A 16,608-nucleotide genomic window follows, 5' to 3' on the forward strand; every position below is an offset into this window, starting at 1 on the left:
ATACACGTGTAGTTAACGAGCTCAACCGACCAGATTCAACTCCTAGCACTCCAGCTGGGGTACGTCATAGCCAACTACGGGTACAACAGCTATTCATTCTCTTGCCTTTGCTAACGGCGGGATGTTTAAGGGGACAATACTTGGTTGGAATTCAACATTCCATGTGCCTCTCTGGCTTGAAGAGAGCATTGTTAGATCAGGCGGAATGTTTGGTCAACAGTCCCGGCTGCCGAGCAGCCTGAGCAGCTCGAGGCTTGATGAGTCTCAAGAAGCTTCGAAGCAGCCGAGAAGCAAAAGGTTATTCCAGAGCTCCAGACTTCTAACTTCTTCCCCGTCCTTTTTTTCCGCACTGCCAGGAGTGTACTCCGTATCTCGAGAAAGATCGCCTAGCGACGGTCCCGCAGCAATGAGCGAAACTCACGAACGACCTAAAAGTTCGTATCGCTAGCCAACCAAAATGCCATCTGGTCGCGGGGTTCAGGCACGAATCTTGGCTCCCAGCTTGGTTGGGAGGGGAATCCAAGCAGGCAAACGCGCTGTCGGTTGACGACTCGCGCTCGGTCGCCATCTTTTCAACAATAGGAGAATTATTTAAGAATCGGGCACCTCCCTCGGTTTGAGCTCGTTGAGTGTAATCATTATATTCGAGGATCGTCCTTTTCACGGGGCAGTGGTCTGCTGCTCTCTCTCTCTCTCTCTCTCTTTTTAGAGCGCTTTTACGGAGTCCACGGCATTTCTCAAACACGCACAATTGAGCTGCTCAACTATATCCGACGCCAGCGTGATATTAAGGTAGCTGCCATGACGAGCCCGAGAGATCCTCGCCAGGTCGGCGAACGGCCCTTATTCTCGAATACCCTGGATGGAACCAACAAGTAAGAATTAAGATATTAATTCCCCCACACGGTACCTCGAAATGCGGATTGCTAACAGGAATTGTCCAGTATGCCTATGCTTACATTGAGAGAATTGAAGATGATTGAGATAATGGAAGCGATAACTGACAAACCAGACTGGGAGAACAAGGTAATGTTTGACACGTACGAAGTCTCCTGACTTGATTCGTAGGCCCCGCTGCTAAGGATGATACTCTGTTTGCCATTTTATGCGACTTTAGGTTTTTGACGATAAAATAACTTCGAAGTGGAGGGCCGAGGCTATGGACCTCCAGCCAGACGAGGTAACGGAGAATATGATGGATTGGGTGATTAAGGAACTTCAGTTCAAGGCAAAGATGTACAAAGAGGCGGGGCTGGTCTACGTATTTGACGCTGATGTCGTCAAATCCGATGTTAAAATCCCAAAGTCGCTACAGGAGTCATTGAAGACGGCCGTGGCGCGTCTAGAAAATGTACCCGAAGATGCAAAGGACTATCATCCGGGCTCCGACGATCAAGTTCTCGATCTCGTGCATCCCTCCCTCTTCCCACTTGTCTATGGGCGAAGCCGTGTCATCCGAAATGGGTGCCTAACAATTGAAGAAGGTATAAAGCAGTCGGGACGAGGTGAGGTCCTTGAATGGCCGGGATGGGAAAAGCAAGGGACCCGCCGTTCAAACCAAAATGCATGGAGCAAAAAATTCCAATGGCTCCCGTGTGATGTTTCCTTTGCTCCTGTTGAACAGGGGGCGGAGTCAGGCCCTGTGAGCTTTGGGACCAAGGACTTTCGCTGCAAGATTAGAAGTTACATTAATAACCTCCACCCCGACGATCATCACGATTTATATTCCGTGTTAGAGGAAATAATTACTCGCACAATCCCTCTCTGGAATATGACTCTGTCGGGTGCACGAGCCTTCCTGCCACCCAAACGCATTAATTACCACAGAGCTACTTATCACCTGGACCGGGAGAAAATGCCTAGCCAGATGGAGGATGAGGACGACGACGATTTCTGGGACAGGGAAAATCAGTGGGAAATTGACAACAGGCAAGTGATCCTCCCGGAACCAGGCGAATTTATGCCCCGTCCTATCTCCTCCGCGTATCAGTTTGTAAACGATTGCGAAGAAAACGTCGACAAGTTGAAACAGGGAGACGATATCGATTTGCATAAGGATTTCAAAGACTCAGGCCTCCAGGTCATTGTGAAATTGGCAAACATCCATTTGAGCCCGGAGAAACCGAACTATCCAGGAGGAACTTGGCATGTAGAAGGGCAATTGGTATGGATCTTATTAATCTTTCGGTTTTCTCTCCCTGTCGCTGACTATCTCTAGAATGAGAGAATATGCGCATCGGCGTTATATTACTATGATTGCGAGAACATCACAGACAGTCGCCTCGCTTTCCGGGCGAGCCTTTTCGAAAATTCTGATGCGGAAGTCGGGTACCCGCAGGACCACCACGATTGGCTGGAAAAAGTATTCGGCCTTGAAAACCATGGTCCTATGGTTCAGGAGCTTGGAAGTGTGAGTTGTAAGGAAGGGCGACTCCTCACTTTCCCCAACACGCTCCAGCACCGTGTACAACCCTTCCAGCTGAAAGATCCGACCAAGCCTGGCCATCGGAAGATTGTTGCTCTCTTCCTCGTGGATCCAAATGTTCGCATCACTTCCACCGCTGAGGTTCCTGCTCAACGAAGTGACTGGTGGAGGAGGTTGATATGCTTGGACCGGGTCCTGAGCCGCCTGCCTCAAGAGCTAAAGGATCAAGTGCGAGAGGATTTGGGAGGATTTCCATTTAATATGGAAGAGGCAAAGAGCCTCCGGCTTGAGCTGATGGATGAACGGAAGGAATTTGTCTTGTATCAGGATGAAAAGATGCATGACTACACTTTCTCCCTTTGTGAACATTGATGGCAGTTTGATAGGTTTCCCTCGCAACACTGCCCACATATCGTCCTTCCAGGAGCAGTCTCTGCCCTCCAACACCCAATGTTGGTGAGCATTATCTGCGGCAATGGACTAAGAAGAGCATCCCATCGTTTGGGCAGGCCTCGCTTTATAGTTAATCCGAAATTATGCGCGCTAGTTACATAAGCCTCTTTTTAGTTGCATGTAGTTCACTTTACCTCACACCTTTCCCTAAGGTTTGTCGCGTCCTGGAGCTCTCGGTGTGCCCAGACACAGATCGCAAGGGAGGAGCTCAGGTTGACCAGACTTGTCTGACCAAGAAACTCAAGATGCCCAGGAAGCGCAGGGCAGCTGCGAAAGCAGCTCCCGCAGCTCGAAGTGAGTAAAACTAATATTTATCCCCACAGTGGAAATAAAAACAATACTGAACACTTCTGTGAAATCCAAAGAGTCTGTCGCGAAACATACTCCTGAGGACTCTGATGTCGAAATGCATGATGCTCCCGCGTCACCAGCAGCCCAGGCAGAAGATCGAGAGGAATCCACTCTTCCAGAACAACACGACGCCGAGCAGGATGATGACCAAGATGAAACTGGCGAAGAAGCAAAGTCAGCGCAGCCTCAAGAACCAGAGCAAGAAAAAGGACAGGAACTGGAGAAAGAAGGTGAACAAATAGCTGAAGGCGACGATGAACAAGAACCCACCGTGCCGTCGACTCCTCTCCCCGACTCGGAAGAGCCATCCCGTCAAGACACGCCCTCTCGCACTCCGGGAAGGGTATCTGCGATTCCTCCTGGCCCTCGAAAGCGTCGTCCCGGTCGCCCACCCAAAAATCGCCCTCCGGATTGGGAGGCACCAGAAACAGGCGAGCCTCGTTCCGATGCCAGCGCGCCTCCGCGAAAAAGAGGTCGTGGCCGTCCATCCGCTGGAGGAAGATGGGGAAAGTCGAGGGGTGGGCCGTCGCATGTTACCCAGGTTCCTGTTGATAAAGAAGGGAATATGATGAACGTCATTAATGATGAAGTCGACTTGCCAGAGGATCCTGAGGGTGAAACGAAGGTGGACAAGCTTGGTAATTTGCTCGGTGGGCGTGAGTATCGAGTGCGAACATTCACCATTTTAGACCGGGGTGAGAGACAGTACATGCTGTCAACAGAACCTGCGCGATGTATTGGGTTTCGTGATTCATATCTCTTTTTCCAGAAGCACAAGTTGCTCTATAAGATCATCATTGATGATGATGAGAAGAGGAACCTGATTGAGAGGGAAATCATTCCACATTCATACAAAGGCCGTGCAATTGGTGTGGTTACCGCGCGGTCAGTCTTCAGAGAGTTTGGTGCAAAGATTATTATTGGTGGCCGCAAGGTTATTGATGACTACGGCGTGAAAGCTGCTAAGGAGCGTGGGGACGTTGAGGGCGAGTTGGCCGTACCAGAAGATATTTTACCTGGCCCCGGCGAAACTTATGATCGCAACCGCTACGTTGCCTGGCACGGAGCAAGCAGTGTTTATCATTCTGGTGCACCATCAGTTCCAATGCCTGCTGGAAAAGCCATGGAGGCTAAGAAGAAAAAGGTCATTGTGACCGGAGATAACTGGATGGTTGAGCATGCTAGAGCAAGCAGGTACGCTTTGAATTCTCTCCGTTTTGTGATGCTGAGTTCATGAGATATGTGATTCTGTTGCACATGTTTGTTTACTGACACGAACACTTTTCTGCTTCACTATAGCGCATTCAACTCTTCTCTAGTCAAGATGCGGCGTGAAGCCATGAGTGGAGTCTACGATATCCATACCAACACTATGCTCTATCCTCGAGACATGCAACCCTCACATATTCGCGTAGAACGCGTCGAACCGCCCCAGGAAGAGAGCGCAGCCGATCGGCAGAAGCTCATCGATAGCGCCAATAAAGAGCTCCAACGCCTTCAGATCTCCACGGCCGAGACCCCAGTCCTAAATGGCATTACTACCGAGAACGGCGGCGAAGGCTCCAACGCGACCAAGTCTGACAGCAAAGAGAATTCTGCTCCTGCTCCCAAGACCACCGCTGCAGGCCCTCCTTCAGGTTCCTCGGCTATCTTCCCCCCAGTGGCATCTCGTGTCTCACGCCACTATGCGGTCCAAGATGTCTACTATGAAACCCCGTCATACACGGCTCTCGGCGCTCCAGGACCAAACGGCAGCGGGCATTCAAGCGGTCTAGTCACGGTAGACCCCAACACCGGCGAGCCGATCTTCAATATGGACACGGAGCTTCTCAAAGAGCTGCCTCCGGAATGCCGCGAAGCGTACATTGAAGCGGCAATGAAGGAATGGGAATGGAAGCGGCAGTTCACTCCTGTCGGAGAGAATCGGGGAGTCAGCCGGCCAAAGATGAGCTACTCTTACGCTCCCTGAAGCCTGGAAGGGATTAGGACAAGTTTGCGGGTTTCTCATTGTTGTTCTACTAGGAGGATTCTTTGCTAATGCTGGCGAATTGGGAAAGGGGGGAAAAACAGGCCAAAGGGATAGGAAATGCTCTTTTCTGCAATGGATTCTTTTACGGCGTCTCTACGGCACGTGTTCTGGCTCTTTCATGTGTTACGTGGCATCTTTGTTTCTTCTCTTCTTCTTCCTTCGAACTGTATCGGCTAATAGATAAGAATGCCAAAGGGCGCAAGCAGGCAGCAAAGCAAATGTAAAATGACTGATGACCAAATGCTTATTTCCCTGTGATTGCTTCCTTAACAGCTTCGTTGGCTTGGGAACGGCTGGGGAATTCCCCATTCCTCGGGCTCACAAAATTCCGTTGTGGCAAGCACCAAAGGGATCGGGACGGGGGATCTTGACAATATCGATGAGATAAAGGGTTAAATCGCAAGTTTACCTCTCTGCACAGGGCTAAGTTGAACCCCGGGAGTTTTCGCCATTCCTGGGTTAGAATATCTTCTCTGAAGAGGGTGGGACATATCCGGAAGGATAAGGGGAATTGCAAGAGGATGTAAGCAAGTGAAAAGGCAAAGTTAAGGATGAGAGTAAGGAAGAGAAAGGCTGAATTGTACATTGATTGATGCAACGCCCGAAGAACAGATTAAAGAGGTGGTAGAGGACCGATGCAGTGTCCATGTAAGGGAGCGCGCTCTCAGTTGAGAAGCAGCAAGTACAAGCCCTTACTCCTGTGGATGCCAAAATATTCGGCTCAAAAGGCCAGCTTAGCCCTGCTTTGACCCAGCAGGTTGATTCTGCTGGCCATCTGTTTTGATAGCTAACGCCCAGGTACGGACCATCATCCTACCGTCCTTGTTTTGTATTGTTAGCGACGAATAGTCTGAACCTAATGCGGGATGGACGTTGAAGCTGCAGGTATGGTTGCTATATATCCCAGATTACGCCGCCTGATGGGTATGGGATACATGCTATCAAGCATATAGGTATCTCATCTAAGCACTCGCGATAGTGTATGGAAAAGCGATTCCTACACTCTGCCAGCACGCAGCCGCGTTCGAGTGAAGAAGGAGAAGAACCAAAAAAAAAAAAAGGCAAGCCTCAAGCTCGACTCAGTTGACGCTCTTGGCTTGAAAATGAGACAGCTGTTGGCGTGTGTACTACCAACGCCTGGGTAACCTGGGAATACAGAAGCTGAAAGATGGGTCAGACAACACAGAACTTGCATCCACAAAGGATATCATGATTGAACATCAACTAGAAAGGCTGGAGGTCTGCGTTGGCAATCTCTTGATCAAAGTGATTAAAAGAACCTTCAAAGGCGCCGCTTCGATGCATCGGTTGTCGCAGCCAGCCAAGTGGCAGCGGAGCAAATGATGAAAAGCCAGCATTCCGAACAAATATCTCACGGACTTGAAAGACTCGCCCAAAGTTCAATGTCCCATCTTCTGTGAAATGGCTAAGGAGCTTGCGCTACAGATTTTGTGCATTTTGTTGTCAATAAAGAGGAACAAGTGCATCAGAGCGCGGCAATTTCCACAATGATCTTGTCACATCCATGCATAAAGAGTGTTGTAATACATGGGCACCTGCTTTTGTGGGGTTTGCAATGACTGTGAGAAAGAATTTTGCTGAAAGAACATTACGGGGAATTCTCTTCCCCAAGAACCTGTACGGCGTCTGCATGGAATGCTTCTCTGCTTGCGATCTTTGCCCCTCTTAATTGCTCCCTTATTCCCTTTTTCTCTCGCTCTTTTTCCTGCTTCTGTTTTGTTTAAAGGTTGAAATACACGTTGGATAAGTTAACATGCTTTGATCGGCTCCCAATTGCCCAGTCAAATATGTATCCCTTGCAGAGTGATCATTGGTCGAATGACGGGATCTCCCTTATTGACCTTGGCCTATGGTAACTAAGTAGGAAATTTTAGCCGGAATGAGCTTCCCAGGGTCCGGAGTTGACTGGTGGTCCAAGCCAGCTCTGATCCAGACATTGTTTCAAAACGGGCAAATTCGAAGAAATTGTAACCCGCAGTTGAATAATTGGCAGCAATGCTAGGTATGTAATAGACACGGGATCAGCCTTAATTATAGAGATCGTTTCCTGCCGTGCTTATATCAGGGAGATCATATGGCTCACATGGAACCGGGGTATATTGGCGCTCATTCGCTGGAGAAAATTCGAAAGAGCCTTTTTCTTTAGTGTGCAGGCGATCGGAATAAAAGGACAAGACAAGGAGAGAGAACAAAGCGAGAGTTTGAGTCAACGGGGAAAAGCGAGGTTTCTTGCTTGTTTGGGCATCGTGTCGAAACTTTTTGCTTGTTCATACATAAGTTTCTTGCCTGCAGCGGGGTTTTGGTTTTCAGAGGGAGGGGAAAGGATGGCGAGACGGAGGAACTGCTCCATACGGATGAAAATAACAGGGCAGAATGAGGGGCAGGGGAAGGGGCCGAACCTTTCTCACGAACTCGCGCGCTTTGAGCTACCCCTCGAAATCCCGCACTTTCGCTGGTTGCATTCTCCTCCTTGATATGTATGTGTGTAAGAGTGTGTATCTGTGCCAATGTCTGTACTCCGTGTGGCTGGATGGGTGAGCCGCCTCGGGATGCATATTTAGAAGTATCGATGCCCAACGAGGCATCGGGAGCGGAGCATGTGGATTCTGGGGGAGAAAAGGGCGTTCCCGGGCTTGGGGTTCCAGGGGTTACATGTAACTTATTCTGTACGTGTGCATCATTGCACGGGGATGCTTTGTCCGGGGCATTTTTCCAGAAAAGCAATGATTTATCATCAGGCTGCCGCCATGACTTGGGGGGTGACATACAGGCTCTGTCCTGACTAGCCGTTCCCGTTTTCTGTTTCCTCTGCACGTCATGTGCGTTCAGGGAAGAGCAAAACCAGCGGGGGTTGGTGGCAACTCGGCCCCGTGTGAATGCTGTGTTTCGTCATAAGAATAGATGTGTCCTGTTCGCTGTTTGCTCCTGGTCTTAGCTGTTACCTGGGCCGATTGGCCTGCCATTTGTCATCTACGGGGAGTCTGGATTCCGGATACACAAGAAGCAGGCAGCAGTGACGAACTGACGAGGTGTGACGGCCACACCAAGACCGAGCCTGTTGTTGGATGACTGGAGATGGTGGCTGCGAGGTCTGGAAGACTCAGGTGAGCAGCTGACAGTTTCGCGAGGAGGTTTGCCATCCGCTGGCCACAGGCTCCAACAAGATGTTTCCAGGTAGCCTAGTTCTGCTGGTAGTGGTGATGGTGGGTGGTGGTGGTGGTGGTGGCTACTTTCGACACTGCCTACTTCATGACTACGCAGCGGGTATCTCAATAATCTTGTCTGTCGTGTGTTGCTTCGAGGCTTGCTTGCTGCGCAGATGGGAGCGGGCACACTCCGTCGCTAGTTAGTTAATAATGTGTTGATATTGTTTTCGGACAGCATCGGAGCAAACTTGCAAGGCGTTAATTAATTTGTCGCCGAGAAATGTTGCATACCCGTGGACAAAAACTTGCCCACCAAATTGCCTGTGGAGAATGTGACGACAGAGGGACACATGAGCTGCACAAAAATCATTTAGGCTCAAAAAAAATTTCAGAGAGAGAGACCTTTCCAAAGGGCGTGCTGGTGCCTATCCTTTTTTCGTTGTAGGCGGAAAAGATTTTCACGACAGACCCCGAGCGGTTGCTCCCGGCAACAACCCCAAAAAAAAAAAAAAAAAAAAAAAAAGGGCGAATTTCTCGAATGAGGATGCGGAAGGGAGCCAAAAAAAAAATTTCGAATTTCGATTTCTGCGATTGGTGAGAACGGCAAGAAACTCCACTATGGGATGGGGATCTCGGGCGGCTGGGTTCGTCAGGATCTGGCGGTCGGGGGTTGGGAGAAATCTTCCAGGTCGGCAGTTCAGGCGAGAGACGACGATTGATTGGGATGGCCAGGAATAATACCCGGTGGGCGGTAAACTCGGTTTGTTCCAGCAACGTACATGCTATTAATGCCTGTCCCACCGGGGGTTTTCGCTCTACGTGTCCTCAGCCATGCAATGTTGCTTAAATCCTCTTATCGATGGGGGTGAGCATGTGGGTGCTCCTCTTTCTCCTCCCCGGTGAAGGGGGTTTTGTCGTCTGAGTGGACGGAGGCGAGCTGTGCCAACTGGAGGCCTCTCCGAGGAGTTCCTCCGTGGTAATACGTATACGGGTGGCCGTATTCATATATGTCCCGGTGTACGGAGGACTATGGGGACTCAATTCGCCCGCCAGTTACGGGTGCGTTTGATGAGGATTACTGTATTCCCGTACGGAGTACGGACGTGCAGTTATGTCAGCAGGCGGACGCTCTTGCGCGGATGCTCATTGGTGGGCTCGGCAAAATCAGCGACTGCTCGAGCGCGATTTGCACCAGGAACCCCATACTGCTATTACATCATTTAATACGGATGACAGGGCAAGCACGTTACAACAGCGTTACATAACCACCTCTTGTCGACCTGTAAAGTACGTTTTCTGTCAGGAGGAAGTGACACTCAAACATTACCGCGCCCTGAGCTTTTGTGGCTCTCGCAGGGTCATTAAAATAGCCACCCCAAAAAAAAGATACTCTGTGTGAAATCCCGCCAAAATTGGTTGGTTTACTTATCTGCTCTCCACTTGACCCAGTCAAATGCTCTATTTTTGAGTGTTTCTTTCGCCAGTGGCGCAGTTTGGACCGGTTTTTCCGTGCAGTCTCTGCACAGAGATTTACAGTTCTGACGGACAGAGCGCGAAGGCGGTGTCAGTCTGGACCAGCAAATTGAGTTCTAGAAAAAGACACATGTCCAGCGAGGTACTGTACATACATCCATCCTGCCAAAAAAAAAAAAAAAAAGAGGCCCCTTACGGACCCATTACCGTGTATTTTTGATCGACCAATTCTCAGCGACATTGGCAGTTTTGAGCGCAGATTTGACAGTCCTTGGAGTTACGGGGGAGTGCGAGCATGGAGTTAAGTTACATGTTTCCGCTGCCCTCGTCCAGGTCGAGGACATTGGATGGAGTACCTCCGGGGGCTTCTCGTGTCTCAAAAGCACGGAACATCCCCATCCACCCCCTCCAGGCCACGGAGTGCATTGTCACATCACTGAAAAGTGCGATTTACATATGTATGGATTTTGATGAGCTAGTAATATCATCGATATGAGTGGATACTCAAGCAAGCATCTTCCGTCCCAGTTTGCGTTCATTTCAATTTTTTTCTTCGATCGAAAAACCTTACTGTGGCCCAGGCGCTGGGAGGTTGTATTGATAGCGTGTGTGTTAAGCGTGCGTGTTGAGTAAAAACGGAGAACCTTGGATCAACGGATAGAGTGGACTCCTTTTCTTTTTCCTTTTTTTTTTTTTTTTTTTTGCCTCCCCGGAGGAGGAACCGGATTACGAGTTCGAGAAAAACCTTTTGAAGTCATCTGGATGCAGGATGACTGGACCTCGCCGGGTGGGTGGTTGGGTGAGCCAGGTTTATTTAGCAGCAGCGCGACTCAGCCTGGGCGTACGGACGGCGTAATGGGCTGGGTAACTTACAGCTAGCCCGCTCAAACTGGGTGTTACCAGTCTGAAATTTTCCATCCCATCCAGAAAACCCAAATTTGTCTTAGCCTGTCATCAAACCATCACAACCGCCTCGCTCGCTTTTTTTTCCTTCTCTTCTCCTCCCTCCCTTGTTCCTCCTCCTGTTCCTCTCCCTCATAATCCTCCCCTTCACTCCCTCTAGTCCTTTGACGCTGCTCCCTTGCTCCATCCCGTCACCGTCTCCTCTCCTCCTGACTAGCTCTCTCTGCTTCAGCTTCGAAACGAGCTTTTCACTAAGTCTCGTTCCTCGGCCGCTTTCAAATCCTCACTCTGGGAGCTTTGCACGATATCTCGGCAGTTATAGATTCCTTTGACCTTTGATTTCTTTCCTTTTTTTTTTTTTCCTTTTTTCGCCTTTTTTGTCCTTGTTCTTTATTTTTGACTCCGGCTTATAACGACTTGTCTGCCTCCTCTCTGTCCCAAAGTGCTCTTGAGCCTGTGGCTTGCCAGCCTGCTTCTCGCGCGCCGTATACCCTTGGGAAAGTAATCGACACCGCTTTCCAATGTCGCAGTGCTAGGGGTCTCTCTTATCTTTCTAAAGACGTCTGCAGAGCTTCGGCTCGTCGTCGAAGTTCTTGAAGCTCGGGACCTGGGATAGGGTGTAGAAAAGGGTAAGGGTTTGCTTGGAAAACGTACTCGCAAGGACCCTGCAGTCGTTGACCTCTTTGGTTCCAGCTCTCTGCCGTCTACATCTTCTTCCTCGACCCAGCTCCACCTTCTCTGCACCATGCCGTCCTTCTACTCTGCTGCCATGAACAATGGCTTCCCACCAACTCCTCCCCACGTCCATCTCGGTAATCGAATGGAGGTTGATCAGGCTTACTATCCTCCTGGTCACCCAGCCTATCCTGTGAGATATGCAAACGGCTGCGACTGCACCGACCAGTACCCGTCGTCGACGGGGTACTGCCAGCGCCATCCGCTGTCAACACACCAGCAGTCGTTGCGTTCCGCTCGTGCCAATCGAGAAATGAAGGCAACCAACACTATGCTATCTCGACAGACCATGTACCCGTCCATGAATGCTGGTTCAAATCTTCCTCCCCTGAGATCGAACACGACGCTCCCGCCCATGGACAGCGCCGTCCCACCTCAGTACAGACGTCGCGAACCATCGACTCAGTCAGACCAGAGACCCAAGGAGCAAAAGTCAACTGGCGGAGTTGCAGCACATTTGGATTACGATATGGATCAAATGACAGATTTTGTGGCAGAAATGGCCCAGGGAATGTATGCTTTGTACACGTCCAAAATCAGACTTTCAGATATTGACATTATCCGAAGCGTTTACCCAGGCACGACAGTATCGCGACAGTTTAGGAAATACGTCTATCAGATTCTTTCGTCGACCCGTTTACCTAGCTCCACTATCCTTTTAGGCCTGTACTATCTCTCCTCAAGAATGCGGATGCTCTCTACGGGGGAAGTATATGCATCCGGGACCGGAGAAGTTTATCGCATGCTCACGATCGGCTTATTACTTGGCAGCAAGTTCCTCGATGATAACACATTTCAGAATCGATCGTGGTCGGAGGTCAGCAACATCCCTGTTTCGGACTTAAACTCAATGGAGTTGGACTGGTTGTTTGCATTTGATTGGAAGATCCATAATCGCATCCACAGTCAGAATGATGGATTTTTGACTTGGAAGGCACACTGGGATACCTGGCGTGCAAAGTCCGATGCTCGAGTCTATCACGAGTCTCGCACGAAGTTGGCTCCGATTGACACGAGCATCCAGCGACACAGTTCGATCCCCAAGCCTCTGCTATCCCCAGAGGGACCGATTCCACCACAGTACCAGAGAGGCGGGTGGTTGACGCCAATGAGCTCGGACTATTCACCGCCATCTGCACCTCACACTGGCCCCACCACGCCGGATTACTACCAAGCCGCCCCATGGCCATTTAATAATCCGGCTCCATTTTCACGAACTTGGGTCCTTCCTCAGCAATTTGTTGCGTCTCGCTCTCAGCCGCCATCGTATCGGCCAACCCCATCTTATGTTCAAGGATTTTCCCCAACGGCATGGACTGGCCATGGCAGTGCGTGTGGTTGTTTGTACTGTGCCAAGAGCCAGGAGCATTATCTCCCAGCAATGCCGTTTGGTGTCCAGCCGGTGGCAGGATGAGTTTCACTTCTCCAGACCGTTCCTAATTTGTTCAAAGTACACCTGTTTAATGACGCGCGAAATTCAAATGCGACGACTTAATGCATCGATTATAGCGAAGCGAACCTTCCTCTTACGTGCGTTTCTTGAGTGTCTCAAGAGGACCCAAAAAAAATCGTCTACAAAAATTGTTTGGTGTCGGAAAAAAGTCTTTCTGCAAGCCCATGGATCCCACGAGAATTTGGAACTCGTCCAGCATGTGGCTTCTTTTCTTCTATACTCATTCTCACGAGCGGAAATTCGCCTTTCGTGTGTGTTCATTTGATTTTTCCCGATTTGCATTTCATCGTTTTCGCTCCTTTGTTGCTTTGATCTTTTTTTATTCTTCCAAGCTGGGGATGATCTCACGTCTACTACTTTCCGTATTCAAGTGTTCGAGGATGACTTTATGATTTTATTGCTTCTTTCTATGCTTTTCTATTTTCTCTCGCTATTTCTCTTCTCCCCCTTTTTTTGACCCAGCAAATTCCCTTTTGGCATTTTCCTGGAGGCGCATTTTCCCCGGTATAGAACAACTTCATTTTCACTTTTTTTGACTGGTTGAAACTTACATCGAAGTCTTCCTGGCGTTTCAGTGTTCTTTTTTATCCCCTTTAATTGATGTTTGCACTGCGACCTTTTTGGCCGGCTTCTAAGTGTCTCTTTGTTCCATAGGTTGTTAACAGTTGAGCCTGTTTGCTTGTCACTGCGTCTTGTCTTGTTGCAGATTTGCTGCAAGAACCAGTGCTAGTTTGAGCTCTTTGAACAAGATGCCCTTTGAGACAGTTGTCGGCCTAACTTACCCCTTCTTTTTTTTGTGGCATATATCTCCCTTTGTTTTGCCTTGTTTCTTCCTCTTTATTATTATCCCGGATCTTTCCCGCCATTCTGTGTGATTCCGCTTCCATCTCTACCAAAAATACTCGAAAAAATGCTGCCGTCGGATTTTCGGCCGATCTTTCTATTGTTGATTTTTTTTACCACTAATCCCACATTTCGTCAGATTCTTATTGAATTCGCTTCACTGTTTTGAAAAAATGACTAGTTTGGTTTGGTTGAGGAATGAGATACCCTCAATTGTGTTTTACGGTCCCATGTTTGAAAGGTGGGAATGTTTCCAGTCTTTTTGCTTTTGTTTTAAACTTGCGAGAGTTTCAATAAGAAGATGATTTTCAGGGAGGATGAATTATGCTTTGTGTTTATTTGAGAGGGAAAATTTAGTGTTGTGCGATTAACATGTCTGACTTGCTTCAGTTGAGAGAGTTGTCTGTCTTTCTTCAGTTTTATATCCTTCTTATGCGCTGGGGTGTTCTACATATGCAAAATTAGCTGAGAGTACAGAGTAGTTGTGGACAGATGAAAAATTGAAAAAATCTTGGTGAGGGTTGGATGAGTCTTTTTTTTCGTTGCAACATATTCCCTTTCCTATTTTCCTATTCCAAAATCATATCATGGAGGGAGGACCGGGCCATCCTACAGGATTTTGGAAAACGCTAAACATGTATTTTTAAATCAAACATATTTTCTCGGATAGTATGGACTGGATTATAGATTAGCTATATACATGCTACATATCTTTTGATCAGCCAAGAGAGGTTTATTTGTTTCTCAGTTCTAATAAATCCGTTACGTGCGTTAAAAAAAAAAGTTAGCAGTCAGTATACGCTCGCTTGAACGCCCTGCTCGCGCTCCTTGATCATGTCAACGGCCTCCTCTTCGTCCTGAAGTTCGTCGGAGATAGCCTTTTCTCCGTTTGTCGATGGTGGAGGAGGGTCTTTTTCGGCCGCACCGTCTTCGTCGTTGGAGCAAAGGCTCGAGGACGACCGGCGCGAGGCTAGGCCATTGTCGTCCGTGTCGCCCAGGGAATTTGCCATGGCATGGGGCCGGCTGTCGCGGAGAGTAGTGCGCAGCTGGTGCTGACTGCCGGCAAAGTTGAGCATGTTTGGTGGCCTGGGCGTCTGCCCGTTTTGGTCCTCCTGGTCGTCTATGCCGCCGGGGTTGATGGGTCCGTTGGCGTAGAGATTTTTCAGATCTTCGTCATCTGGACGGTTGGAGGCGAATGAGGCGCGGCTGGTGGCGCCGCTGCGGGAGCCGCCGGCGTCTCTTCCGCCGCCTAGTTGGAGGATGGCGAGCCCTCGGGTGATTTCGCTTTCGGTCTGGTGGGTGTGGTCTAGGTAGGGCTTGGGGTTGACTGGACGGCTGGTGAAGTCGATGTGCTCCGGGTGTGGTATGAGGGCTTCTTGCTGCTCGTTTTCGCCATCATTATTAGCTGTCGCTTCCTCTGGTGCGGGTTGGGAGTTTTGCTTTTGCAAGGAAGGACTCTTTCTCCTATACGATTTCGAACCGTGATTGCAGCCATCCGGACAGCCTCCCCATTTTCGTCGAATGGGGACAGCGGAGGTTAACATCACTGGGCTTGTCGAGGCGATATCTGTCCCAAACGCGGCCTCTCGGGCAGCCTTCGCCTTTTGCTTGTCCAGATCCCGCTGCAGTTTGAGCTCTGACCATGTACGTAACTGGTTTTGTAGGATATATTTTCCGTTATCCTGGTTCTTCTCCATCACGACAAACTCGCAGTGGTTTATATTTCGTAGGTCCTCGAAATACTCCACGCTGAAGTGGTACCATTTCATGAGGAATATGCGTGTCATCAAGCCGTGGGTGACCAGCACACACACGCTGGCGAAGTCGTCTTCACCAAAGAGTCTCCAGAGTGACTCATTGAATCCGCTTACTCGATCATATGCATCTGCGGCAGACTCTCCGCTGGGGATTCGGTAGAAGAAGTGCCCGTAATCCGCACGTTCCTGCCACATCTTCTCCATTGCCGCCGAGCATGGCTGGAAATTTCCAAAGTCCTGCTCCCGTAGCCGGGGTTCCTCGTAGACCTTGATTGTATTTCGAGGGAACGGGGATGGGGATGGATCGTCTGAGGTCAAAGAGGTGAGGATGCCTTCAGTTGTTTCTCGCGTTCGCCGATAGGGAGAGGTGAAGAAGTGTAGAGTATCGTCCGGACGTAGCATGGCCCGCAGGCGTCGCCCGGCTTCCAGGGCCTGCCTGTGCCCCTCGGGAGTGAGTTTGACTCGGTGGTCGGGGACGGTCTGGTGGATTTCCCGGTTTTTGTTTCCTTCGGATTGCGCATGGCGGATGAGAATAATTAGCTGTGTGATCACATTTGCGGTGTTAGCATATTCAGCGGTAGAAGAGGTTTTGGATCGTGGGTGGCACAGACTCGAGGCTTGCCCATGGTTATTCAATGTTTTGCAGATGAATCCCTGTGGTCACGGCTGGTTTCGAACAGAGTAAGATAAGCGATGACGAAGACTGATAAGGCCTGGCAGACTCGGGATCGATGATATATGTCCTTCTGAAGCAGGGCGAAATTGTACTTGATTTAAATTGAGGACAATTTTTCAACCCGAGAAATAGTGGGCTTTTTATTCTTTTTTTTCCCCTTTGACCGACAATTGTGCATGACTACTCCGTATTTCCTGGGCGGTGGTCTCTCGATCGCGGTTCGTCTCAGCGGCTATTCGCACAAGCTTGCCCCAGTCCAATCCAATCAAACGGTCGTCAATACCTTTGAACGGGCCAGCTCAACTACATAAAAACGGTCGCGATTGGCCAAATGCGCAGTATC

The 16,608-nt window shown here is 49.4% G+C and overlaps 4 protein-coding genes across 4 annotated transcripts; 3 read left to right on the forward strand and 1 right to left on the reverse strand.

Annotated features, from left to right (window-relative positions):
* Nucleotides 1–633: 633 nt before the first annotated feature.
* Nucleotides 634–2,981, forward strand: CIMG_11143 (chromatin structure-remodeling complex protein RSC7). The gene is made up of 4 exons (XM_012358254.1): nucleotides 634–875; nucleotides 945–1,026; nucleotides 1,118–2,164; nucleotides 2,219–2,981. The coding sequence occupies exons 1-4, from the start codon at nucleotides 802–804 to the stop codon at nucleotides 2,795–2,797; spliced, it is 1,782 nt and encodes a 593-aa protein (XP_012213677.1). The 5' UTR covers nucleotides 634–801; the 3' UTR covers nucleotides 2,798–2,981.
* A 93-nt stretch (nucleotides 2,982–3,074) lies between these two features.
* On the forward strand, nucleotides 3,075–5,499 carry CIMG_11144 (nuclear localization protein NPL6). Its single transcript, XM_012358255.1, has 3 exons — nucleotides 3,075–3,172; nucleotides 3,244–4,423; nucleotides 4,529–5,499. The coding sequence occupies exons 1-3, from the start codon at nucleotides 3,124–3,126 to the stop codon at nucleotides 5,196–5,198; spliced, it is 1,899 nt and encodes a 632-aa protein (XP_012213678.1). The 5' UTR covers nucleotides 3,075–3,123; the 3' UTR covers nucleotides 5,199–5,499.
* A 5,448-nt stretch (nucleotides 5,500–10,947) lies between these two features.
* On the forward strand, nucleotides 10,948–14,574 carry CIMG_03546 (cyclin-like protein (Clg1)). The gene is made up of 3 exons (XM_001244104.2): nucleotides 10,948–11,430; nucleotides 11,495–12,049; nucleotides 12,104–14,574. The coding sequence occupies exons 2-3, from the start codon at nucleotides 11,547–11,549 to the stop codon at nucleotides 12,948–12,950; spliced, it is 1,350 nt and encodes a 449-aa protein (XP_001244105.2). The 5' UTR covers nucleotides 10,948–11,430; nucleotides 11,495–11,546; the 3' UTR covers nucleotides 12,951–14,574.
* On the reverse strand, nucleotides 14,454–16,316 carry CIMG_03547 (phosphoglycerate mutase family domain-containing protein). The gene is made up of 2 exons (XM_001244105.2): nucleotides 16,201–16,316; nucleotides 14,454–16,129 (listed from the first exon to the last, which is right to left on the reverse strand). The coding sequence occupies exons 1-2, from the start codon at nucleotides 16,213–16,215 to the stop codon at nucleotides 14,624–14,626; spliced, it is 1,521 nt and encodes a 506-aa protein (XP_001244106.1). The 5' UTR covers nucleotides 16,216–16,316; the 3' UTR covers nucleotides 14,454–14,623.
* Nucleotides 16,317–16,608: the final 292 nt, after the last annotated feature.

The sequence above is a fragment of the Coccidioides immitis genome, assembly GCF_000149335.2.
Source record: "Coccidioides immitis RS genomic scaffold supercont3.6, whole genome shotgun sequence".
Taxonomy (NCBI): domain Eukaryota; kingdom Fungi; phylum Ascomycota; class Eurotiomycetes; order Onygenales; family Onygenaceae; genus Coccidioides; species Coccidioides immitis.

Bases quoted from the DNA above. Each gene is read 5' to 3' on its own strand.
- CIMG_11143 (XM_012358254.1), top strand. From the start codon at position 802: ATGACGAGCCCGAGAGATCCTCGCCAGGTCGGCGAACGGCCCTTATTC. The intron at 876-944 runs GTAAGAATTAAG...GGAATTGTCCAG, and splicing joins ACCCTGGATGGAACCAACAA to TATGCCTATGCTTACATTGA. The intron at 2,165-2,218 runs GTATGGATCTTA...GACTATCTCTAG, and splicing joins GGCATGTAGAAGGGCAATTG to AATGAGAGAATATGCGCATC.
- CIMG_11144 (XM_012358255.1), top strand. From the start codon at position 3,124: ATGCCCAGGAAGCGCAGGGCAGCTGCGAAAGCAGCTCCCGCAGCTCGA. The intron at 3,173-3,243 runs GTGAGTAAAACT...TGAAATCCAAAG, and splicing joins AGCAGCTCCCGCAGCTCGAA to AGTCTGTCGCGAAACATACT. The intron at 4,424-4,528 runs GTACGCTTTGAA...GCTTCACTATAG, and splicing joins GAGCATGCTAGAGCAAGCAG to CGCATTCAACTCTTCTCTAG.
- CIMG_03546 (XM_001244104.2), top strand. From the start codon at position 11,547: ATGCCGTCCTTCTACTCTGCTGCCATGAACAATGGCTTCCCACCAACT. The intron at 12,050-12,103 runs GTATGCTTTGTA...CATTATCCGAAG, and splicing joins GCAGAAATGGCCCAGGGAAT to CGTTTACCCAGGCACGACAG.